The sequence below is a fragment of the Osmerus eperlanus genome, chromosome 8, assembly GCF_963692335.1.
Source record: "Osmerus eperlanus chromosome 8, fOsmEpe2.1, whole genome shotgun sequence".
In the NCBI taxonomy this organism is placed as follows: Eukaryota; Metazoa; Chordata; class Actinopteri; order Osmeriformes; family Osmeridae; genus Osmerus; species Osmerus eperlanus.
This window is the reverse complement of record NC_085025.1, coordinates 2674837-2700523: the sequence shown is the minus strand read 5'-3', so window position 1 is coordinate 2700523 and position 25687 is coordinate 2674837. Positions and strand designations below refer to the sequence as shown.

Here is a 25687-nt window from a genome sequence, read left to right as displayed (position 1 = left end):
GTACAGAGATATCTAGAAACTTCATTTTTCTCCCAAACAGATGCCTAGGTATAAAAACAAAACAAAAAAAACTTTCAAACAAGATCAAGATAAATTATTTCATACATCCCTGCAACTGCATCAGCTAGTGAGCTGATTATCATGTGAAAACATGTGATTCTTAAGGGGCAACAGAAGAATAAAACAAAACAAATCTTTCTCTTACCGGCATGAGGCATGAGTCTTCTGTTGGATCTACTCAGGACAAAACCAATCTTTTAAGAGATTACAAATTATAACAGTAAAGGGTTATTTCATGTGTTTCATCCTATCTGGTTGATATTGGACAATATTTACAAAAACATCAATTATCGAGAGCAAACAAGCAACAATTTCAATTGAACAAATAGGAAAAGGTGCAATATAGTTTACATCAATGAACAGAGCTGCGGTCCTTCCATGTAAAGAACAAGTTTTTATAAGTGCCATGGTTCAGTATTTGTGTAGTTGGCGTTTAAGGTTACACCTAACTCAGTTTTCCTCTCCATAATAAGACCAACCCATTTAGTGAAAACAACAACATTATATTCTACACCCTTGTGAGGCAGGGCTTGTTTTTGGTTCCTATGTTGGGTATGCCTCCATATTGCAGTACCCTTGACTTAAGTGTGAGGGCATTGTGGACGTGAGGCAGGGAGGGGGGGTGGGGGGTTGACCCCCCACCCCCCCTCCCTGGGTGGAGGAGCTGGAATGGCCTGACTGTCATCTGAATGACATGTCTGATCAGGAGGCCCTGGAGGGGAGCAGAGGCTGGAGCAGAGGCTGGAGCCTCGTGAAGGTGCTGAAGCAGAGGCTGCAGCCTCGTGGAGGTGGTGGAGCAGAGGCTGGAGCAGAGGCTGGAGCCTCGTGAAGGTGGTGGAGCAGAGGCTGGAGCAGAGGCTGGAGCCTCGTGAAGGTGCTGGAGCAGAGGCTGCAGCCTCGTGGAGGTGGTGGAGCAGAGGCTGGAGCAGAGGCTGGAGCCTCGTGGAGGTGGTGGAGCAGAGGCTGGAGCAGAGGCTGGAGCCTCGTGAAGGTGCTGGAGCAGAGGCTGCAGCCTCGTGGAGGTGGTGGAGCAGAGGCTGGAGCAGAGGCTGCAGCCTCGTGGGGGTGGTGGAGCAGAGGCTGGAGCAGAGGCTGCAGCCTCGTGGAGGTGGTGGAGCAGAGGCTGCAGCCTCGTGGAGGTGGTGGAGCAGAGGCTGGAGCAGAGGCTGGAGCCTCGTGGAGGTGGTGGAGCAGAGGCTGGAGCAGAGGCTGGAGCCTCGTGGAGGTGCTGGAGCAGAGGCTGGAGCCTCGTGGAGGTGGTGGAGCAGAGGCTGCAGCCTCGTGGAGGTGGTGGAGCAGAGGCTGGAGCCTCGTGGAGGTGGTGGAGCAGAGGCAGTTGCCTTGTGGGGGTGGTGGAGTTGTGCTGGAGGTGGTGGGTTGGTTCCTTGATGACGGAGACGTGGAGCTCCTCTGCTGCTAGGAGAGCTCAGTAGCGATGGGACTGGTGGGACTGGTGGGAGTACTGGGAACTCTGCTGGGAGGACGACGAGTATCCCATGGTGCTCTGGGACTGGGCGGAACCTTGGACGTTGCTTTGGTAACCAAGGCGGGAGCTGGAGTGCTGATGAGGAGGAGAACGGAGAGAGAAGGGTTACGTTTGACGACAGGGAGACGTCACGGTTTGTGACTCAGGAAAACTAAAAGATTTACATTTAGTCATTTAGCAGACGCTCTTATCCAGAGCGACTTACAGTAGGTACAGGGACATTCCCCCCGAGGCAAGTAGGGTGAAGTGCCTTGCCCAAGGACACAACGTCATTTGGCACAGCCGGGAATCGAACCAGCGACCTTCGGATTACTAGCCCGATTCCCTAACCGCTCAGCCACCTGACTCAAAAGATACCCTTGTTTAACTTTGGAATGGTTTTAAAAATCACGCATCTGCTAAATAAACGTTGTAACAACTCTTCTCCTTTTGGGCACCTCGAGAGCATCTGTTTGTCACAAGGTGCCTTTCAGACAGTTACATTAAAACAGTAACCGCTCATGATACCAACACCAATAGTGCACTTTCCAGCATTTCCTGCTGTTCACCCACAGTTCTGCTAATTACCACAACTGGTGACCTAAATTAGAGCGATTTACCCTGACCTACAAATCTATAACCTGAAATATCCCTTGTCTATGACACTGGGGAGATAAAAAAACAAAAAAAAAAACGTAGAAATTAAATTAAAAAAAGAAATAAAAATTGATTGGGGTTGACTTCTCAACATACTGATGGACACTTGTGGAATTTAAGACAGCACGCTATTTTATCTGATATGCGAGGTGAGCGATAAGGCTCAGTTATGACAATGGTCAGTCATATGCAGACTATCAAAGTACAAAATGGTGACAACATTAATCTATCCTCAGAGCAAATATTTCAGACATATTGAAACTATACTTAGGACTTAGGACACAGCAATATATCAAACAGCCATCACAACACCAACCCCCTACTATAATAAACCTACTACTCCTTGTAGGTTGGAAATAGATATGTGACTGACTGACTGACTTGTACCTGACCATTATGACTCATTGTGCCAGTCTGAGAAAAACCCTCACCAAGACCTATTTACCCAATTCACTACTTAATGACCAAGGGTAGGTGGCAGATCTGGACTGGGGTACATCTATATCCACCCCCCCCCCCCCCCCGCTACACATCATGTGAGTGGTACAGAGGGGGACAGAGCAGTGCATTAAGGGATTGCCCGGGGGAGAGTGATCAATAAGGGGGAAAGTAGGGCGCTGAATGTGATGCCAAACTAGCCAGCTCTGTCCCATTCTGTTCCTCAGAAAGGGGGATAATTATACATCGGCTAAAGCTTGACTGTGAAGATCCCAGCAGCTGCACACATGCAACCTCAGCCCAGGCTAAATATAGCAACTGCTTGTACCCCTTCAACAGCCCCCAGCGGAGGTACAGACAAGGTCAGAGAGACCAGCTTTATCTCAACCTTGCTTATGTTCTAACACATACTCTTTCACTCTCTCCCTCCCTCTCACACCCCACGGTTCACAATCACTCTTTCTCTCTCCCGATCCCACACCCCGTGAACGGGCCCGAGCCAAAGATAGACTGGGCGCCAGGACAGAGGACAGCAGTGAGACAGGCCGGCTCAGTGTTCGACTCTATCCTTTATCAGCAGGCTGGTGTGAACCAAAGAAACGACATTATCTTCCTGATAAAATATGGCTGGCATTACAGTTATCCAGCGTCATACCTCCCTCATGCCAGAGTTAGATCCCTTCACTGTCTGGTCTCTCAGAGCAAAGCCTGAGAGCTCCAGGCCAAAGCTCAACACCGTGTCCCCCCCCCCCCCCCAAAGTTAAAGTGTCAAAGGAGGCCCACATTTCTGCTGTTTTACTCCACCCTTTGGATTTTGACCTACCTAAGTTTACCAGGTAAAACATAACAGCTTAAACGGATAGTAAAGGTGCCTGTGTGGTCCACTGGTGAGACGGAACTGACCTGGTACTCTGACTGCAGGACACCTGTGCCTGAGGAGGCTCCCGAGGGCCCGATGCGAGGTTTCTTGTTCGGGGGCCCCTGGTCCTGGTTGTGTTGAAGACCCCCGCCGGGGTTGGCCCCTGTGCCCCCTGAGGTGCCATTGGTCTGGGCCGAGTTCTGCTGTGAGGGGGCCTGCTGGGCCGTGGCCTGCTGCTGGGTCTGGGTCTGATGCTGCTGCGTCTGCGAGCACAAACACACACGCGGCGACACACTCAAACACACGTAAACATTCCAGACACCACTTTGTACGTCACTGCGGCATGAAAGGACGTAACTATTCTTACCACACATCGACAACATTTCCTACGAATCCGTCAAACAAACCCTGATTTCAGAAAACGGGTTTTCAACGCGTAGCCACGTGAACAATAGGCCATTGATCGATGCGTGTCATTGTTTACAGCGATGTGGGACTGAGGCCTTGAAAGTACTTGCTTGAGACGGCTTACAGGAATCCCACTGCCCCTCTGGCTTGCATGGTTCTCATGGGGCTCCATGCCAAGACACGTGAACTGGTCAGCTGAAACAATGAGGCCCTGTCATGCCTAGCAAGCCTGGCTGGTGGAGGGCTCGCGGCCAGCCTGACTGCGAGGCAGCACTTGGATCAGACGCTGCCTTCTTGACAGCAGCTGCGAAGGCACAGAAAAGCCCTCTGGATTCGTAGAACCAGTGAGGTTGACATCCTTTTACTGGAACTCACGTGACGCTCTCCGCTACGCTGGTGTTTGACGCACACGCTAATGAACATGTGTCTGGTGGAAGCAGATGTGTGGACGTTTAGTTGCAGTTTATTTCTGGTTTTACCTTCTCGGTTTTTTCTTCTGGCTCGTCTTCGTTCAGAAACTCTCGTTTTGGGTAGGGTATCTGACACCCAGCAAACACACTGAAAACAAAGACAAATGAGCTTGTTTATTAATGGGCCAATTGCCTGGAAAAGAGACATCATTCTTTATCTTCCTGTGATAAGAAACATATTTCCTTCAGTGAATAAAAAGAAAACAATACACCACACATCCTAACAACAAAAACAATTATGATTCATGAGGTTTTCAATTCAGTTCCCTGAAATAATGACCACTACTTCCTCGCTTTCCCCTTCGACACCCTGGACCATAAGGACTAGAGAAAAGCTCTACTCTCTCTCTCTTTATGTGAAGGTAAAAGGAGATGAGGAGACAAGACACAACAATTCAACGATGAACTTTAGAGATTTAGTGATGAAGAAGTAAGTCTTACTCAGAGGTTGGTAAGGGGTCCTCTAAGAAGTAGGCGTCCTGCAGTGCCTGTTCAGAAGTGATCCTTTTGGTAGGGTCCATAGTGAGTAGTTTTTGGAGCTGCCATTATCAATAAACATCAATAAACATCTTATCAATTACAGTCTTGCTTGACTGTGCAGATATCACAATGTCCATAAACACTGGGTTCCAGTCAGAGAATATACCAGAGAGGCTTGTGTTGTGTCCTTACCAACAAGAAAACTTTGCTGTCGGGTTTAACTTTATGCTTTTCCATGTATTTGATTAGGCTGCTATTTGCATACCTGAGGAAGCATTGGAAAAAAAGGAACATGACAAACAGACCAAACCAGATGGGAGGGCGATTCCAAGCACGTCTGTGCAGACTTCTACTCACGTTGTTCTTCTGAAGTCTTTCTGAAGTGTAGGATACTCCGGCATCTTCCGGATGTCTTCCCAATCTTTATCTGGGGAGACATTTTAGAAATATAATATAGCAAAATAACTCAATTACTCTGGCCGTAAAAGCACTGACATGCATTTTGTGTGATGACAAGCACATCAAAAAGACAAGGATGGTGAATTGGACGACATCTGGGAGGTGTTTTTAGTCACGTGTGTTTTCACAAACCTGCAGGGAAGCCCATGACACTGAATATCCTGTCCAGCTGATCGTGGTGGAAAGGATTACTGGTCTTGATGTCTTCCTGGCGACAGTGAAAGATTGGCTCCGACGTCAAGAGCTCAGCAAAAATGCAGCCGATTGCCCAGATATCTGAAAGGGAACAGCTGTACTTATCCTGCAAGGTCCCACACTGTCAGTCCAGAACCCCTCACCCTTCCACATAACACAGATTAGAGAATATACTGTGATATGAAGAGTATCAGTAAATGACCTTCATCAAGAAGAAACATGGTGACTAAACTATCTTTTCTTAGACGTGCGACATAATCGTAACAGCTTGTGACGGGGCCACTGTAACAGATGTACTGTGTCTGAATACTAAAAGCGAAAATGACATGAATCAATCCTTTACTTCAATCCTTTACTTCCTTACACTCTAGGGGGTTACGTGGGCGATGTAAAATATTTTGCAAAACATATTTTGGCTTGGACTCTGACCAAGTTACCACTCAAGACTTCCTGGAATTAAATCTAATTATACACACCCATCCAAAAGAGAGATGCCATAAACCACTTAATGTCACGTTCAACTACACCCACAGAGTATGTTGTTTAACCTTTACACCATCACGTTCTTGGAGAACATACTTCTGTTCTGAGAAGTTTGCGTGTTCCTCCCTTCACAGCAAATACCTCCACAGTCAGACAATCGAGGGGACAGAGGCCCAGAGGTCAGAACCGCATGTCGAGCAGTTAGTTATCTAATACAGCCTCTCTCAACACTGGTCATTTATTTACATTTACATTTATTCATTTAGCAGACGCTTTTATCCAAAGCGACTTCCAAGAGAGAGCTTTACAAAGTGCATAGGTCACTGACCATAACAACGAGATAGCCACAAAACATTGCGAGTAGCCAAAACATGAAGCACACATTGTGAACAACCAAAATAAGTGCCAAAGGGAAGAACCATAAGAGCATGTAGTTAAACAAGTTACAATTAAACAACATGAACTGCTATAAGTGCAAGTGTACCTGTGGAAAAAGCAAGCAACAATAATAAAAACAATATATCACAGCGAGTACAAAAATTTAAGTCAGTTACCACTAACCACAAGAGCAACAAGTCTCTAAGCAAGAGTCATTGTGATCCTTGAGGAAACTAACATCGGGTCAAGCGAACCATTCCTAAGTACCGCTGTACTCCCGGAACAAGTGCGTCTTGAGTCTTTTCTTGAAGGTGGAGAGACAGTCAGTGTCTCTGATGGAGGTGGGGAGTTGATTCCACCACTGGGGGGCCAGACAGGAGAAGAGCTTGTGTTGGGACCGGGCGGTCTTGAGCGGTGGGACCACCAGGCGGTTGTCTGAAGAAGACCGTAGGTGACGGGTGGGGGTGTAAGGCTGCAGGAGAGACTTGATGTAGACGGGTGCAGTCCCGTTCACTGCTCGGAAGGTCAATACCAGGGTCTTGAATCTGATACGGGCCATGATAGGTAGCCAGTGGAGAGAGATGAGGAGCGGGGTAACATGGGAGCGTCTGGGTAGATTGTAGACCAGGCGGGCCGCTGCGTTCTGAATCCTCTGAAGAGGGCGGGTTGCACATGCTGGGAGACCAGCGAGCAGCGAGTTGCAATAGTCCAACTTGGAGAGGACAAGTGCTTGGACTTGCAGCTGGGTGGAGTGCTCAGACAGGTATCTCCTGATCTTCCGGATGTTGTAGAGGGTGAATCTACACGACCGGGAGACCGCAGCAATGTGGGCCGTGAGGGAGAGCTTGTCGTCCATGGTAACCCCAAGGTTCCTGGCAGAGGATGAAGGGGTCACCGTCGCAGATCCCAGGGTGATTGAGAGATCGTGGGAGATGGAGGGTTTAGCCGGGATGATGAGAAGTTCTGTTTTGGCGAGGTTCAGCTGGAGGTGGTGCTCGGTCATCCAGGCGGAGATGTCTGTGAGGCAGGCCTCAATCCTAGCTGAGATCCCCGGATCGGTCGGGGGGAACGACAGGTACAGCTGCGTGTCGTCAGCGTAGCAGTGGTAGGAGAAGCCATGGGAGGTGATGATTGGTCCAAGTGAGGTGGTGTACAGAGAGAAGAGGAGGGGTCCAAGGACGGAGCCCTGTGGGACACCAGAGGAGAGCTGGCGAGGGCCTGACAGTTTGCCTCCCCAGGAAACCTGGTAGGATCTTCCCGACAGGTAGGATAAGATCCACTGGAGTGCAGTGCCAGTGATGCCCATCTCTTTCATTTTGTATTTTCTGGTAACATTTCAACGATTCTCTTTTGTTTTCACTTTTATTTCACACGGGTAATTAACTTATAATTCATATAGATAATTTATTTCGACTTATTTCATTTGTTTATCTTGGAAAATTTTGTTTAGTTTGATTAATGTATAATATTGACTAATAAGTTTCTGGGGTGGGGCGCACGGACAACCACATAGGTTTCTGGCCCCACCTGCATGTTTTTTTCTCTTCTTTTGTATCTTTATATTGTTTTAATCATTGTATAAATGCGAATAAACAAACAAACATGCAGGACGGTATCCCGAGACACCGTCCTGCATGTTTGTTTATTCGCATTTATACAATTTATACAATGATTAAAACAATATAAAGATACAAAAAACATGCAGGTGGGGCCAGAAACCTATGTGGTTGTCCGTGCGCCCCACCCCAGAAACTTATTAGTCAATATTATACATTAATCAAACTAAACAAAATATTCCAAGATAAACAAATGAAATAAGTCGAAATAAATTATCTATATGAATTATAAGTTAATTACACGTGTGAAACAAAAGTGAAAACAAAAGAGAATCGTTGAAATGTTACCAGAAAATACAAAATGAAACTCATTTTATATCATTGAACATAATAAATACGTGATCGATACTAAATATATTTAACAAATTGCAAAAGAAATTAGGCGAAATGATTCATAGAAGTGTTTACATGTATATCCGGTTGTCAAATATCCAAGAAAATAAAAGAAAAACAGAAAAACAAAACAAGGAAAACAAACCAGAAAAACAACAAATCAGGTGAAAGTAGTACTTGGATGTTCTATGAAATCTTTTTTTAGAAGTATTTTGAAAACGGGGAATGACAAGCAAGATTGTTGCAGTTGGGTTAGATTATTCCATATGGTGGGGCCTCTAAACATTATTGTATGTTGTTTTAGACCGATTTTGTCATGATTGGTCTTAAAAAATTCTGGTGTCTTGTATAGTGGTGGTGAATATCTGAGTTGAAGTTAAAAAGACTTTTGTAATGTTGAGGTAGATAAGCGCTATTATGAACAATCTTATGGACAAATAAGGCCATTTGAAATTTATTGATATAATTTAGTCATTAAGTCATTTAGCAGACGCTCTTATCCAGAGCGATATCAAATACATTCATAACATTTAAATCATGGAACAGAGCTGCTGTGTGTGCTGTGAATGAGGCATTTGCTGCAATTCGTACAAAGCGCTTTTGTAGAAGGTAAAGAGGTTTGATGGATGTTGTGTACGTGCTAGCCCATATTACATTGCAGTAAGTTAGATAAGGATAAATCAAACTGTAATAAAGAATCATGAATATATTTCGCGATAGCAAGGTTTTGACTTTCCTTGTTCTAGATGATTCCCTGCTCCAACACACCTGATTCGAATGAAAGGCTTGTTATCAAGCTGGGAAAAAGCCTTCAGTCGTTTGAATCAGGTGTGTTGGAAGACGGAAACGTTTAGAACATGCACGGCAGGGGGACCCTAGGACCAGGGTTGAGAAAGCCTGATTCTATTCTGTATGATTTGGTTACATACTTGAATGGGCATGGACATTCTGGGATTGACAAACACAAAATGGTCTCTTCACTGTTTCAGTCTAATCTACTTCGGATTATATACCTCTACGGTCCTGGTTCTGTCAACTTACCGATAGCTTTGGTGTAGTGGCGGGCTCCTAGCAACAGCTCAGGCGCCCGGTACCAGAAGGTCACCACCACCGGGTCAAGGTCAGCTAGCGGTTTCAGAGGAGAATTGAAGAGCCTTGCAAAACCCATGTCAGCTGAGTAACCAAGGAGACAGAGAGGAACAGTATCAACATAGTGTCGACATAGTATCAACACGGTAGTATCAGGAGTAGGCCACCCTCTTGGAGAGAGATCTGCCATGGGCTCACATATCACAGGGAGTCAGGTGGCTGAGCGGTTAGGGAACCGGGCTAGTAATCTGAAGGTTGCCAGTTCGATTCCCGGCCAATGACGTTGTGTCGTTGGGCAAGGCACTTCCCCCTACTTGCCTCGGGGGGAATGTCCCTGTACTTACTGTAAGTTGCTCTGGATAAGAGCGTCTGCTAAATGACTAAATGAAAATGTAAATGTATCAACCAAGCCAACTAGACGGGTTCTGAACTGGGACTCCAGTTTCAGGACGTCCTTTAAGAAAGCCATACCATGAGGGACATGTTTGTCTCCTTAACACCTGTCCTGCTGATCAGGTGTGTGCACTACAGTGTAGGTTGAATCCTTGGTATGGATAAGTAGTGTTGGGTATTCGAGAACCGGTTACATTGGCTCAAGGACTCGTATCCAGTTCCCAGACCGACCTACTCTCATGCCGGCTGACCGGAATGACCTCCTCAAGCAATCTGTTGAGCACCGCAGCAGATGACGTCTGTTACTGAAAGTGACTCCTACGCTTTGGCAGAATGTTGTGTAGTGGGTGTGCAGTGTGTTGTCTATAAGGGCCAGTAAAGTGGCCTCTGTTCTCTTCTCTGACAGAGTGAAGGCTGTGGAGTTATAAGCACTTTTGACACTTTGCATATAACGGTCCTATTTTCTTCCACGACTTCCACGAGAGAGCTTTACAAAAGTGCATAGGTCACTGATCATAACAACGAGATGGCCCCAACATCTTCTCATAGCAAGGCGGCCTGCCAGGGAATGTATCACCAAGCCATGGCAGGCACAAGGGCTCCAGTTTCACTAAAACAATAACCAAGCTCTGGTTTGGCATTGCAGACTTATATCTTCCCATAATAGCTGCTCTTACGTAACTCTACAGCGGCCACTGAATCCCCTTATCCTTGTGTTCCTAACAGACCCTCAGCCGCTCTGCTTGGGTGAAATACTTCCAACAACTCACTCAGTCAATATGTTAATTGATAGGTTGCTAAAACTGCCCCATTCATCTTCATAGCTTACAGTCTTGCATGAATGCATGACCAGGTGTGTGATGCATGACCAGGTGTGTGATGCACGACCAGGTGTGTGATGCATGACCAGGTGTGTCATGCATGACAAGGTGTGTGATGCATGACCAGGTGTGTCATGCATGACCAGATGTGTGATGCATGACCAGGTGTGTGATGCATGACCAGGTGTGTGATGCATGACAAGGTGTGTGAGACCAGGTGTGTGATGCATGACCAGGTGTGTGATGCATGACCAGGTATGTGAGACCAGGTGTGTGATGCATGACCAGGTGTGTGAGACCAGGTGTGTCATGCATGACCAGGTGTGTGATGCATGACCAGGTGTGTGATGCATGACCAGGTGTGTGAGACCAGGTGTGTCATGCATGACCAGGTGTGTGATGCATGACCAGGTGTGTGATGCATGACCAGGTGTGTGATGCATGACCAGGTGTGTGATACATGACCAGGTGTGTGAGACCAGGTGTGTGATGCATGACCAGGTGTGTGATGCATGACATGGTGTGTGAGACCAGGTGTGTGATACATGACCAGGTGTGTGAGCCCGTACCGATTTTCACTCTTCCTCGTTCCGGTCCCTCTCCCATCACCAGAATGTTGGCTGGTTTCTGGAGGGACAAAGAATAACACAGAAGAAAAACAGCCTTTAGTTATAGGATCAGGACAGGCCCGAGGTCACTCACTTCACTCTCTGGAATACTGAGACGCTTTATGAAAATACCCAGAAACGCTTGTTCATCATTCACTGTGATCTCTCATCAACGTCACAGAGTAACTCCAATGACTATTGATTAACTCCACCTTAGGGGCACGTAGGTGGTGTTTCGATGAGACACCTCTGAGTTTAGGTCGACAAACCCATAATCAATAAGAAAGCGATCTGATAAGAGTTTAAACAGGACACTATAATATCTGGGAATGGGCCAGAATGTACCTACAATGTACCAGTAACTAATCGTACAATGAGCACTGAATTACACAACTGTAGGTGTAACTGAGTCTACATATACCGAATCACAATAACTATACTTCATTTACCCTTCTCCATCTGTTTCTCCCCTGAGTCGCACTACGTGAATCTGAAATCTCACAGGATTCAGTCAGCTCAACAAACACGGTCTGTTGCTATAGGAACAGCACTTATAATGAGCTGTATTATTCAAAACAGCAAGAAGACACGCACACACCGCTATCAACAAACACAAGGTTATTTTCATGCTCAAAGGACTGGGCCTGGATCCTCCTTCAACTTATAAACAATTGGGTTAATAGGTTCAGTCTAAAGACATTCATATCACTGAACCCATGTGCGAAGAGAACAATTCCCTGAACAGGAACAGTCGATACCATAACGCCTGAATAAAACACAAACTGAATGACTGGAAAACGTAAATGTAAATCGCACAGATAAAAATGGATTGGACAATAACAAGGTACCCGTGTTGAATTATTACTGCTTGGACATTATGACCTGCCACTTGTTTCCAAACCACCATCATGTTAAGCTTTGCAGTCAGTAGGTAACATTCAGCGACTTAAGAAGGGGAACTTAATACTCTGAGGGACTGTCAATATGATCCCCAACGCCATGCCTGGCTTTAGAAAACAATATTACCGTGTCAAGTCCAAAATAACCATTAGCCAGAGACCCTCCACAGTCGTATAGCCAGGTCATTATTAATTCAGCTCCTTTGTCCTGGCTCCGGCAGTAGCTAGTGTTTCCTTTTTTTTCCTGGCACATGTCTGATGATTAAGTAATGACCCTGTTTCGTTTTTTTTTTTGCAGTTCCACATTCCATACTGCATGTGAATTATAGCTATGCAGGCCTGCTGATGCCACAGGAGAGAGAGGGCACATTCACACCAAGGAGAGAGAGGGCACACATTCACACCAAGGAGAAAGAGGGCACACATTCACACCAACTACATTCGGCGGCGATGATTCTCTCCCCGACATAGTGGCACACACATAACTGTGGGACGAGCTATACACGGTCCAATAATATTCCATGACCTTGTGAAAGGCCTTCAGGAGGATCATGCGTGGAAACAATCAGGTGAGAGAGAGGGAGCTCAGACACTTGACAACCGCAAACTAAAAATAATTCAGATTCGATGTCCCCATTTCTTCCTACTGGCTGTCACGTATGGATTTTTCCACAGGTAAGCGTTATACATTACATTTAGTCATTTTACATTTAGTCATTTAGCAGACGCTCTTATCCAGAGCGACTTACAGTAAGTACAGGGACATTCCCCCCCGAGGCAAGTCGGGTGAAGTGCCTTGCCCAAGGACACAACGTCATTTGCAGAGCCGGGGATTGAACCAGCAACCTTCTGATTACTAGCCCGATTCCCTAACCGCTCAGCCACCTGACTCCCTAGGTTTAGTACATTAGCGCACATCGGGTCAACATCCCTGAGCCTCACTGTGAAGCTGCAAAGTCAGCAGGATGGCAGAGGAGCAGGAAGGCTCACTATGCGTGCAGTAGTGGTGTGATTTGCACTGGCTGCTCTCTGTTACATAACATGGGCTGGAGGAGGGGGTGGGGCAGGCTGGGAGCTGCCTTCTGGAGCGGGGGAGGGGAAGGGGGGTTGCTCTCTGCAGTGGTGCAGCAAGCAGCTTTCCCTCTCTCTCTCCCCCCCCTCCCTCTCCCTCTCTCTCTCCCCCCCCTCCCTCTCTCTCTCTCTCTCTCTCTCTCTCTCTCCCCCTCCCCCTCCCTCTCTCTCTCTCTCTCTCTCTCTCTCTCTCTCTCTCTCTCTCTCTCTCTCTCTCTCTCTCTCCCCCTCTCCAACACACACAGACTCAGAAGGTTGACTGTTACATAAGAGCTGAAGAGGTAGAGGCATGAAAGACATGCTGTTACCAGTGTTTACCCTGTAGCTACTGATAAAGGGTTGGGTTAGAATGTGTGTGTGTGGTGTGTGTGTGGTGTTTCAGCCCCTCTGGAGAACAGGAATGCTGCTCTTGTTAATGCCCACCTCCTCCTTAGACCAACAGACCTACCCTTGCATGAATAGTAGAGGAAACCTGTAGCTTGATAACTCGAACATACATCAACTTTGAGCCGTCAGAAGACAGAATTAGTAACTTTCCAAGAAAGGTTATTGAGTTATTTATTTACCCTTTTAAAAGAAACATCAGATGCTCTGTGAAAGTCACAAAAAACATGTTCAAGCTGACGATGTAACAGCTTACAACGTAATGTAGTGTGATACCAACCACTGAAGGGACCATAATAGCAGGAAGTGCTATCTTTGAGAAAATACACTGAAACACTGCATCATGGGAGTCAGTTGGCTGAGCGGTGAGGGAGTCGGGCTAGTAATCCGAAGGTTGCCAGTTCGATTCCCGGTCATGCCAACTGACGTTGTGTCCTTGGGCAAGGCACTTCACCCTACTTGCCTCGGGGGGAATGTCCCTGTACTTACTGTAAGTCGCTCTGGATAAGAGCGTCTGCTAAATGACTAAATGTAAATGTGTAAATGTAAATCAACACTTTACCCTTGGTCTCAAGTCAGACACAGTGCCGCAACAAGGAAATTCATCCTGTACTAACGAAAACAACTATTAAGGGCCGGAAGAGTTGGCGCTTAGATAAGAGACTAGCTCCAATAAGACAAAACAGCCCTGGTTACCGTGTGAGTCTTATAAAACACCCCAGCCGTTAACTGTGGACCTGCACTGAGCATGTGCGGCAGGACTAGTGCAGGACTTGACCCTGAGGTCACACACACAAGAACTCATGAGCAAGAACATGCTCCCTTCTACAGACTGCAATCAATCACACCACAGACTAGTGAAGAGTCCTTGACACCTTTGATCCCCACCCAAAGTCCGCGTGCGTATGCATAACATAGTCTACTATATGCACCCTGTGAACTGATCCAGGCTGCTCTGGCCCAGCCAGGATGAGTGAGTACAGCAAGGGAAGCCCCCTCTCTGATCCCTGGGTATTTATGTGCAGCAGCCAGTCAGTCCAGGCACCACCAAGCCATTTGGGATTGCCGGGGTTATTATGTAAGAGGGGATGGTCTGATAAAGGCTTTATAAGACTCCTGAAGCGAAGGGATTTGGTGGCCTGTTCAGCCTTTCCAGTGTCGGAAGTGAACTCCCATCAACTGACTTACTGTATGCTTGGCCAGCGATTAGTGGGTGTTGAAAATAAGCAAGGAACAGCTGTGAATTTTACAGTAGATTGGATCCTATACTCTTTCATTCAGTCACATACAAATCGTTGTATGTAACTAATCTAGCATTACCCTTCCCAATGGAATCATCCTATTTTGCTCTACTGTGCTTACTCAAGTTAATGCTGTGCTGTTGTCTATCGAGATTTCAATCATTTGTTACAGAAGGAACATGACCCTTTCTGTGTTTGTCAACTGTAGTTTCAGGGATACGGGATAAAAGATAGAGAGACAGTATTCTCTAAGCTTTACTTTGCCAGATAAGAGAGATGAGACAAAAAGAGTGAACGAGAGAGAGAGAACTCAACCCTGTGACATTGTTTAACTAAGGCCAGGGACTGACCTCTGGCACAGTAAGGCCAGGCGATAGTGAACAGGTGAACTGACGGCCTTTCCAGGAAAGCACTGTGGGAAAACTGCAGAGGCGAAAATCTCACATAAGTGTTACATATTGTTGGAGGGGATAGAAGGAGGAGGCAGAGGGTGGATGGGTCATTCACGATGTCAAGACACCCAGCTCCACAGCCAAATGCCTAGAGGAATGATAACAAAAACCTCCCTATGGAATAACAACACCTGTGCCAGAATAACACAACCTGGCCAGCTGGAAACCCTCCAAGTCCCTTCCTGTTGCTATCATAACGAACTCTTGAGAAAATATTATCAAGTGTTGATGTTCAAATGGAGAAGTTGGGCATGTGTGGTGTAGGGGTGTGCACTAGTGTGTGTGTGTGTATGTGTGTGTGCATGTGAGTGCGTGTGTGTGTATGGACACTGACACTGCACTGACCAGATCTCTGTGCAGCACCCAGTTGGAATGAAGGTAATGAATCCCATCAAGAATCTGATACAGGAGTGATTTGACTGTCCCACGTGGAAGTTGCATGGGTTTCTTGTTGGCCTTGGAAGCCCGGTGGAACTTGATGATGTGCTGAAAGGAAAAAATCAGACCCACTGATACAACTTAGGCTATCCTAGGATGGCTATTGGTGCATCTTTGCCCGTGATTGAAAAGATGAGAATCGAGGGTTTGAAATTCATCAATCGGTGTTAAAAATGTAGATTTGGGACGTTGGCAGGTTTGACAGGAAGTGTCTGTAATGCTTCACTTACCCAGAGGTCATGTTCGGCATAGTCAAATAGGAGCCACACCTTTCTGTCGCTGTGGGACAGGAACACTTTCTGCAGGGCGATCACGTTGGGGTGTTTCAACTCTCGTAGCAACTGGCGAGAGACAGACAAGAGGAAACATTCAGGAATAATTATTCAAATACAGGCATTAACGATTAGAAGTTTCATTTTAAAGACTTACAGTACATCTAATTATAAAGACAGAAATGTTTGTGTGTGTTGGTAGCTCGATTATCGCGAGTATCCGGCACTATGAAGTTTGAAGTTGGTAGTCTTGCTTAGGCCCCAACACGAAACTCGTGATTCAAAACTCGAATTATTTATAAAAAAAGTTTACAAAAAATTTCAAACTTGTGTGTGCTGTGTTGTGTGTGAAAAGAAAGTTTCGAACAGTTAAAAAAAAAAATCTAAAGAAAGTTTCGAAAGGTTGAAAAAATTAGTTAGTGTGAAAGAAAATATATATATATTTTTTTATTATTTTGAAAAAAGCTTGGAAAGGTTGCAAATGTTGATAAACGCCACTGTAGCTCTTCTGATGCGCTCTTTCAGCTGTGATGAACTTCATATATTCAGTTTCAACACTCACCAGTGTGCAACAGGCTAGCCTAAAGTACACATCACCAGGGTGCAACAGGCTAGCCTACAGTACGCATCACCAGTGTGCAACAGGCTAGCCTACAGTACACATCACCAGTTAGCAACAGGCTAGCCTAAAGTACACATCACCAGGGTGCAACAGGCTAGCCTACAGTACGCATCACCAGTGTGCAACAGGCTAGCCTACAGTACACATCACCAGTTAGCAACAGGCTAGCCTACTGTACACATCACCAGTGTGCAACAGGCTAGCCTACAGTACACATCACCAGTGTGCAACAGGCTAGCCTACAGTACACATCACCATGTGCAACAGGCTAGCCTACAGTACGCTTCACCATGTGCAACAGGCTAGCCTACAGTACACATCATTTAATGACCTTCTGTTATTATGATATTATTCCTTAATCGGTTTGACACAGCCTTTCTTACTTTGTCATTTTGACAGAACCATCTGACAAACGACTAAATCCATAAACACTTGTGCCCTTTACAGTTACTACGGTGACAGCGGGAGGCCCAAGGGAAAGAGCTGAAAGAGATCATTATACTATCCACAGAATGAATTATTCAATATTACGGTTAATGTGATTACTGTGTGTCCTGACCTAAAACCCAAGGAAAAATACCTTTGCCAGTCTTGGCGACACCTTATACTAAACACGAAACCAGGGCAGAAGCTCACAGAGCACGGTTGTAATTTCAGAGTGTCTGTCCATCTCCACAGACACAGTTACTGAGAAGGCTCTCGGCACTTACAGAATGTAAACGTACCCCTCCGGAACTCTAGGAAAGGGAAGAGGGAGGGTCCTCCAGAGAGCGACTAAATGACTAAATGTAAATGTAAGCCTGTTTGATTTGGCCTTTGAATGGGGAAAAATGAAGATGGGGGTTATTGAGGTTGGTGTTTAATTCAGCCTAATCCCTCAGCTATGACACGACATTGTGCTAATGAGTCCATGGCTTATGGACATTCCACGCTCTTTGATGGCACACTCCGGTCTCAGAGCCCCCTTACAAACCAACAAACCAACCACGCCAGGGGGGTACTCCAGAAAGCAGGTTATGTGACATAACCGTGTAAATTAATGCAATCAATACAAAGTCAATGTGGGTTAGTCCAAGGTTATGTTTGGTGGTACAGTGGGTACATCTCCAATGCCAATCTTTGTGTAAATCAGTTTGAATATGCCTGTCCAGAACAAATGAATCAGAAAATGATTAATCAGAAAAAAAACGATTTAAGGTACAATATATAAAACAAGAAAAACAGTATCTTATTTTCCCAGTGCAGGGTTTGTGTAGAAAGGGGAGTGTGGCAAAAAGAATAGACCAATCCATTTGTCCCTGTTCTGAGGAAAAAATGGGTCATGCTTTTAAACAGCTTCACACGAGTAAGTACACACTGGTCATGTTCCAAACAGACCCAACTGAGCCAGACTAAGGCTAGGGCAAGCATTACACCTTTAAAGAAAGAACATAAGACCTAAATCTGCCTTCAGCTAACCCTAACATGAGGAGTACTTTCCTGTACCCAAAATAGGCATAGTCCTAGAGTGAAAATGGATTTGCTTTTCAGGCTTCAACTTTGTTTGGAAAACCAGGCCATTGGTTTGCAAGTTACAACTTGCTGGCTACACTGGCGGAACAGATACACTGTCATTGCTTATAAAATATGGAATGGTTTTGTCTCTCATTGTTTCTAACTCATGCTCAACACAAGTCAAACACACACACACACATACACCAGAGAGGAAGAAGATGCAGAAGATAAACAGAGCAGCCTGGTGCTGTAAAGCTCTGATTAATGACTTGGAGTTTCTCATGCGGCTCCAGAGCACTGGGTCGATAAATCCACTGCCGGCTGCCATGTTTGGATCTGAGACCAGTACTGGACCCAGAGATACAACACGCCTATGTCTGGCTTTAGAGCATGTGTGTATGAGAGAGAGAGAGAGTGACAGAGAGAGAGAGGGAGAAAGAGAGAGAGAGAGAGAGAGAGAGAGAGAGAGAGAGAGAGAGAGAGAGAGAGAGAGAGAGAGAGAGAGAGAGAGAGAGAGAGAGAGAGATAGCAAGACTGCGAGAAAGAGGAAAATAGAGAGAGGGACAAGCAGGCCAAGCTTTTCTCGTAGACCGAACGACCAATTGGCAAGCCAAGCGTTCTCGACAGCAGCCATTTGCTGTGTTATTCAGAGTCACACAGATCCTGCTGACAATGCTAAAAGCTGTGGTGTTGAGAAACCCTGGTCTGCTGCTCTGGGGAGGATTATCGTAGCATAGTCTTCACCAGAATGGACGTCATGACGCAGTTCTTAAGCAGAGGAGAATGCACCAGGTAAGGAATGCATTCTGGATTTGATTGACCCAGCATTGGCATTGCTGGCTTTAACAGTAACAGCTTTTTACCAAAGCACATTCATTACTTCTTTTATCAAATTGAATCAGATTTGTGAGCCACCTTTCTGAACAACTAATAAAGGTCTTCCCCAGGACGGACATCCAGTCATTAGCTATCATGTTATACCATGGCAACTCAGTGGGAGAAGAAGTGGACCAACTCCCTAAGTAAACACAACCAGAATATGTTCATGTTTGCACATCTATCTGGATGACGGTTGGGGGGGACAAGACAGCTGACGCAAGCTCAAATAGCTTGCAAAAACAACAGCAAAGCCACTTAAAGACAGAAAGAATCCACAGTGGATCATTCTGCTTGACACATTTCATATAATCTATAGAATGATTGCTACCACATGTCTTGTACTACAGCTTTCAACTACACAACCTTTCATAACATCTCCTTTGAGAGAACTATACTTTCTTGGGGAGTATGTTTAGAATGTCTTCCTTTAACTTCTCATCAATGCAACAATTTAGGTTAGTCAACAGAGAAGGGGGGAAGTTAGTTAACAGAAGGAAGGTAAAATAACATCCTTCTTTGGTTTGTATCTATTAGCATCAGCAATTCATATCTCCCCACATCCTCGAAAACAACCACAAGTTAACACGCACCATGTTTTTGCAGTGCTTTCAATCAAGAGGAAAATAGAATAAAAATAACAGGAGTAAAGGTCTTTTGTCTCACGGTAAGCCCCTAGTCATTTACTTTGACAAAAGCCATTGTTTGTAGTAATAAACACTACGCAAAACAAGACTTGTTTCAGGAGTATAATTGAATTCATAAACAATGTTTCAATCCACAAAGGCCAGCCTAAACTCAATAGACTTGTCCTCAGCCTGCACCTGTTGAATGAAGAAATAGGTCCAGTGTGAACAGACTTGCACAATACCCTAACACCCTGAAACATATGTTCCATTCAAACTCTCTGACTCACAGACCAAAAAAAGGACAATAAGAAATACTTTGAGATATACCACTGTAAAAAGCGGATCATAATCGTGTGCAAAAACTTTCTTTTCTCAGAGATTTTAGTCTAAGTAAGTGTATTCATTAGCGGGCTTCACTCAGTTTACAGTTTTTGTGCACAGTCAACCATCCACAACTGGAGAGCCAGGGTTTTTTTACCCGGCATCATCCAGCTGAGAGTACGGGGCAGCACGGCTACAAGAGAAGACTAAGGGACAGGTGATTTAGAGGTACCCTCTGTTTAAAACACAAAGCACAGCGTCAACAAGACGTGCAAACCTGACTGCACGTAAACTGCCAGAGAGTTGTTGCTAGGAATGCTCAAACATCTATAATACAACAGCCTGAATGCATTCCCTTCCTCTCAGTGATTGCCTATAATCAAAGAAGTGCATTCGGTTATAAAGCGGTGGAGAATTTAATGATTTTTCCACAACTTCTGAAGGGACAGACCAACATGGAAAAAAACAAAAAGATCCTTAAGCCATTTGAAGTTACAAAACCAATAACACATGGCTGAAAACCATCCACCCCCCCTGCTCCCGCCTACCCTCAACCCAATCCCCCCCTCAGTCGTGAATGTGGTATGCCAAACTCTGTTACACAGTTCGTTCAACCGAAATGGGAGGGGTGGTTGGGCTTGGGGGTAGGGGTTTGAATGGTGACACAAAGAGTCCATTGTTCTGTTACAGCGCAGCGGGTCTGGGAGACTTTGAGTGAAACAAATTTCTGGTGGCTCTAAGATTCAGCAGGCAGGAACCCCTCTGTGGAGCTTTCTCTGCTCTGACGATGGGAGGCGAAGGGAGGCGAGGTGAGGGGAGGGGAGGGAAGGGGAGGGACGGGACTAACCTCCTACCTGCCTTTTCCACTCGCTCTGCTCAGCAGCACCCCCCTCACCCCACCCTCGAGACCTTGACAGTGCATATCTACTTCACCCTCCCCAGGAATGGTGCCCTCCTCCACCCCCCGCCTCTTTGCAATCTCTCCCCTTTCCTTGCTTGCTCTAATAGGAGGCCCACCATGTGGAAGCATTCTTTGGGATACTTTGTGTAGGCAACTCTGATACCTACAGCGTACGCTTAGGCCTCCCTCTTAACTGCTCTTGTGAATGTATGGTGGTTAAGTTAGCTGCAATAACACTACATACAGGCAGTCATTACTAAATGATTGCGCAATAACCAGACAATAACCAATAACCAGACATACCCTTGTATAGTATAGTTAGACTTGTATAGTATAGTTAGACTTGTATAGTATAGTTAGTCTTGTTTAAACTTACACCACTTATTTAAGATTTACTCCTATATGTTGCATGTATGCACCTTCCTGCCAAAGTAAATTCCTTGTCTGTGCAAACTTTCATGGCGATTAAAACCCTTTCTGATTCTCTGATTCTGATGACTTACACAATATGTTTGATGAGTCACAGGAATATTTTGATGAAAGCGTCAGAGATCACATCCAGGGAGGGGCAGTGTCATCCAGTTGACAGAAGAGAGAAAGAGAGAGAGAGAGAGAGAGAGAGAGAGAGAGAGAGAAAGAGAGAGAGAGAGAGAGAGAGAGAGAAAGAGAGAGAGAGAGAGAGAGAGAGAGAGAGAGAGAGAGAGAGAGAGAGAGAGAGAAAGAGAGAGAGAGAGAGAGAGAGAGAGAGAGAGAGAGAGAGAGAGAGAGAGAGAGAGAGAGAGAGAGAGAGAGAGAGAAAGAGAGAGAGAGAGAGAGAGAGAGAGAGAGAGAGAGAGAGAGAGAGAGAGAGAGAGGGGGAGAGAGGATCTGACACGTGATTGTCAAATGTTATTCCAAATCACTCAATAACATGCGGATTGTTTGAAAAGATAATCTTGATTGAGTTATAAAACTGGGCATGGCTTTGAAAGAACCACTCTATTGACAGTTGGCTGAGCATTATCAATGTGTGTTTATTCAAGTACAATCCAACTCCTACATATGTTCAACTATTAATTTAAGAAAGTGGTAAAATATTTTAGAATAAAAAAGTTTTAGAACAATTTATGTTACGATCCTCTATCAGTCATCATCAAGTGATGAGTGTTTTGTGTAAAAACAAAGTTTATCTCCACAACTAATAGTTACAAATAGCCAGTGCACCTACATTAGACTACATTCCTTGGATCATATGGCACATTTCTAACACATGGTATGTGGGCAGTATGGAAACCAGAGTCCATTACATAACATCCAGCTAGCCTGTCACAAGGGCCACATTCGTACCTCTACTGCTACTGGGAGTCAGGTGGCTGAGCGGTTAGGGAATTGGGCTAGTAATCCGGGGGGAATGTCCCTGTACTTACTGTAAGTCGCTCTGGATAAGAGCGTCTGCTAAATGACTAAATGTAAATGTAATGTACTTACAGAGAGATGGTGAATGACACATAGATATGGCACGCCCACCACCACAAACATTTCGACTATCCTAATTGGTGTGTTCTGCTTGCAACTATCACTGTGAAAACATAAAGCTAGCTACCCCACAGGACAAACAACTTGCTGGCTACACTGGTAGTTTGGGGTTTTCTGCTTAGAACTGGGTTGGGAATAAACTTGTCACACCTGTTTGTGAGAAAGGATGCATATTTGCAGCACCTACCAAGCTGAAAAAGGAAGTTCATTGTTGATTCAATAAAGCTTCACTAGTGCACACTTTACGTACTGCATGAAATATGTGAGTGCAGTAAAATGTTCATGTATTCTTTGTTGGTCGAACAGTGTGTACATAATGTTCAGACTGTACTAAACAGATATTTCTATATTTAGCTAAACCAGCAGCTCAGTAGTGGTATAGTGTAGCAGCTGCAATGCAGATCTCATTGTAGGAGGATAAAAACCTCTTATATTAGTATATTAATTGCTATGTTATTTTGTCAAGTTACGGTATTTGGTTACTGGATTATAATTCAGATGAACCTGTCATTTCTGATGCTTTAAACAATGGAAAACATTCAAAGCCCCTTGAATATCAGTAGAACTCACAGCAATTTCTCTGCACGCAGACATTGATATTCCAGTGCCTTCAATTTGTTTCAGTGCGTACTCCTTCTCATCGTTCCTGCAGAAAGACAAAGGAAGAAGAGGAAAGGAGAAGAAAGTGAGTTATTATCTGAAAATACGGAATGTCACAGAACAACATGCTAGCTCAACAAAATTCCTTCTTAATCGTAGGGATTTAAGGTTAAGTGTTTGCAACTGTAAGGAAGAGAACCAGGAGGAAACAGGAATGAAACAGGAATGGGATGATTGAGTGCCGGTCGGAACTTCACGGCACAGTGGAATCCCTGCCATTAGCGATATCCTCTGGCTGAAGAGGACTATTCCCTCACCACAGGAGTGCTCTGTTGTTGTTGAGTGCAGCCTGTCTAAAGATCCAGGATGATTTTCCATCTTAGGTCTGACCCATCCATGCAAACAGTCTCTGGCTTCCACTACAGTGTGGGCCTTTATCAGGCTGGTAACCCTGCTTCCTCACAACACAAATATTACATCATGCAGAGATGAATATAGTTTTAATATTCTCTATAAACAGCTGGTTGTAGTCGCTCAGTTTGTATTTGTGCCCTTGTAAAATGCTGTTTGAGGACAAATACACCAAAACTGTAATGTAAGATCTATTCTGATGTGCACATAAAAAATCTGTGATGTTACAACTATTGATTTTCTGAGATAAGCAGTTTTCTAATGTGGGAAACAATACCTAATACAGACACTTCTTAGAGTTAAGTTCATCTAGTTCATGCTGAAAGGTGCAAGATTGAGTTGTTGAATGTATTCCTTTCTGTGCTACGAGGCATCTTTTCAAACGTGAAACAGATCTGTTAGCTAGATTTCGGCTCGGCTCCACATAACGGTAATGGTAAATCACATCTGTTCTGGGTATTCACATCTGATTAGGGAGCTGGCGTGGATGCAGAGTTGGCAGGACCGTCACACAGCCCACAGCCTGCCTTTTGTGCCCCTCAACAAGCCTGGCCTCTCCATTTTCATCTGGCCAAAACCTTGGATCGTTTCCCCAAATGTGCATGCATGTGGAGACTCCCTCTTCAGTTGATGCACACTCGCCTAGAGCATGCTTTCACAGCTTGCCAAAGTGCTACTTTGTCTGTTTCTTACTGACAGCGAGAGGAACTTTGGAAAACAGGCTCAAAGGGTTGCCTACTACAAAAAGCCAAAACAGCAAGGTGAATCGAATGAACAGGAAATGATATCTGAACACCAAATAAACTGGAAACAATAAAGGGCAATTTGCCAAATGCCACTGTGTGGTGCTTATCTCTCCCATTCATTTCAAATGTGTATTTGTGTACAGATACAATAAAACTATAGAATAGGGTTTAGCTTTAAAATTGATATTAGAACTTTTGAAAAGTTAAGTTCTCAACGATAAGTTAACTTGTGCATGAAGCTATTTAGTCATTTAGAAACATAAGGCTAAAAGGCACATGGTGTTGGACATGGTGTGTGATCAAATATCAAGTGCAAGTGCAGGTAAGTAGATAAAAAGCATAACAAATCATATGCCATGACAATACTTAAGTGGGTGATTTTTAACATTGCAAACATATATTTGTTCTTAAATATTTTAGTTGTCCTTGCTGTTCTTGCCATTGCTGATGTACCCCCCCACACCCCCCCCCCCTTCATTAATAAAGGTAGATCTATCTATGTATCTCTCTATCGAGTTCACTCTAGCAAAGTTAGAGGTCATAAAAGAAAACAGTCCTTTGTCACGTGTCGTATGTGGTTACCTCTTATGATTGGGATACACATTGCAGCATTATTGCTGTATGTTGCCTTTTTCGTGGATTAAAGCTTCCAAATGGTGCTTGGCAAAAAATGACATTCTTTTAAACGTCAGTGAAAAGCTAAATTGTTTAAGGGAATCAAAAGATCCTAATATCAACATTGTACTGTCTATTAACCTCGTAACTTACGTTGCAAGTTTCCTCAATTCCTATGAACAGTCTTTCAAAAAAATAAACATCACCGTGTTGTTTAGGGGGAGGATCGTTGTGAGTGCGTACATGAAAACAAAAACACAGACACGGGCAGCCCTCGGGGTGGTTCAAATCAATTCACCATCCATCGTACAAAAGGGTAGTGTTTCTTAACATAATCTGTAATCAGTTTATTGTGTGTAAACAATAACGTTTTCAAAATCTTACCCGTCTTTGCGCTTAGCTTTATAAACGTGCCCGTAGGTGCCTCGACCCACTTTGCAACCTTCATATTCGAACAGATCTTCTACTCTCTCCCTTTCGGCCGCAAGCTTTGTTTTGAAGTCGTAATCCATTTTAACCCATAAATATGTCTTAATTTACTATAAAATAAAATATTAATTATTACATGCATTAATTAAATAATCTTGGTCGTTTTATTCCCCCACCATTTCCTTGTTTAGGATTTTGGTCTGCTCCGTTTAATGTTCAGTGGCTCGTTGACGTTTCTAATTGGCACGCAAGGATTTCTGGGCAATGTCGTTTTATAAAAACACCAGCTAATAGACAGTGTGTAAGATCAAGGTCTATAAAAACTACAACCCGCATTTCGCACTGCAGTTACTGTAGTTGCGTACTCATGAACTCAAAATATGCGGGAAGAACTGGTTTATAGTTCCTGTTACACATTTTACTCATATGTACACGTGTAAGCTAACGCTGTTTGGTATCTGACAAACGTGCGTAATTGTGTGTATTGAATTTCCTCAACAAAATAGGCTACTTATACTTACGGCATTCACTCATAATGTGCATTGCAAGTGCATTTCTT

At 44.6% G+C, this 25687-nt stretch overlaps 1 protein-coding gene across 1 annotated transcript; it reads right to left on the bottom strand.

Annotated features, from left to right (window-relative positions):
* Positions 1-1155: 1155 nt before the first annotated feature.
* Positions 1156-25321, bottom strand: cdk19 (cyclin dependent kinase 19). The gene is made up of 13 exons (XM_062467920.1): positions 25084-25321; positions 22898-22973; positions 15928-16038; positions 15605-15745; positions 11174-11231; positions 9343-9474; positions 5429-5572; positions 5195-5264; positions 5030-5102; positions 4799-4896; positions 4367-4445; positions 3524-3742; positions 1156-1621 (listed from the first exon to the last, which is right to left on the bottom strand). The coding sequence occupies exons 1-13, from the start codon at positions 25209-25211 to the stop codon at positions 1487-1489; spliced, it is 1464 nt and encodes a 487-aa protein (XP_062323904.1). The 5' UTR covers positions 25212-25321; the 3' UTR covers positions 1156-1486.
* Positions 25322-25687: the final 366 nt, after the last annotated feature.

Coding starts and splice junctions, on each gene's coding strand:
- cdk19 (XM_062467920.1), bottom strand. CDS start 25,211: ATGGATTACGACTTCAAAACAAAGCTTGCGGCCGAAAGGGAGAGAGTA. Junction 4,897..5,029: donor ACAGCAAAGTTTTCTTGTTG/GTAAGGACACAA, acceptor TGATAATGGCAG/CTCCAAAAACTACTCACTAT. Junction 3,743..4,366: donor CAGAAGAAAAAACCGAGAAG/GTAAAACCAGAA, acceptor TTGTGCTCGCAG/ACGCAGCAGCATCAGACCCA.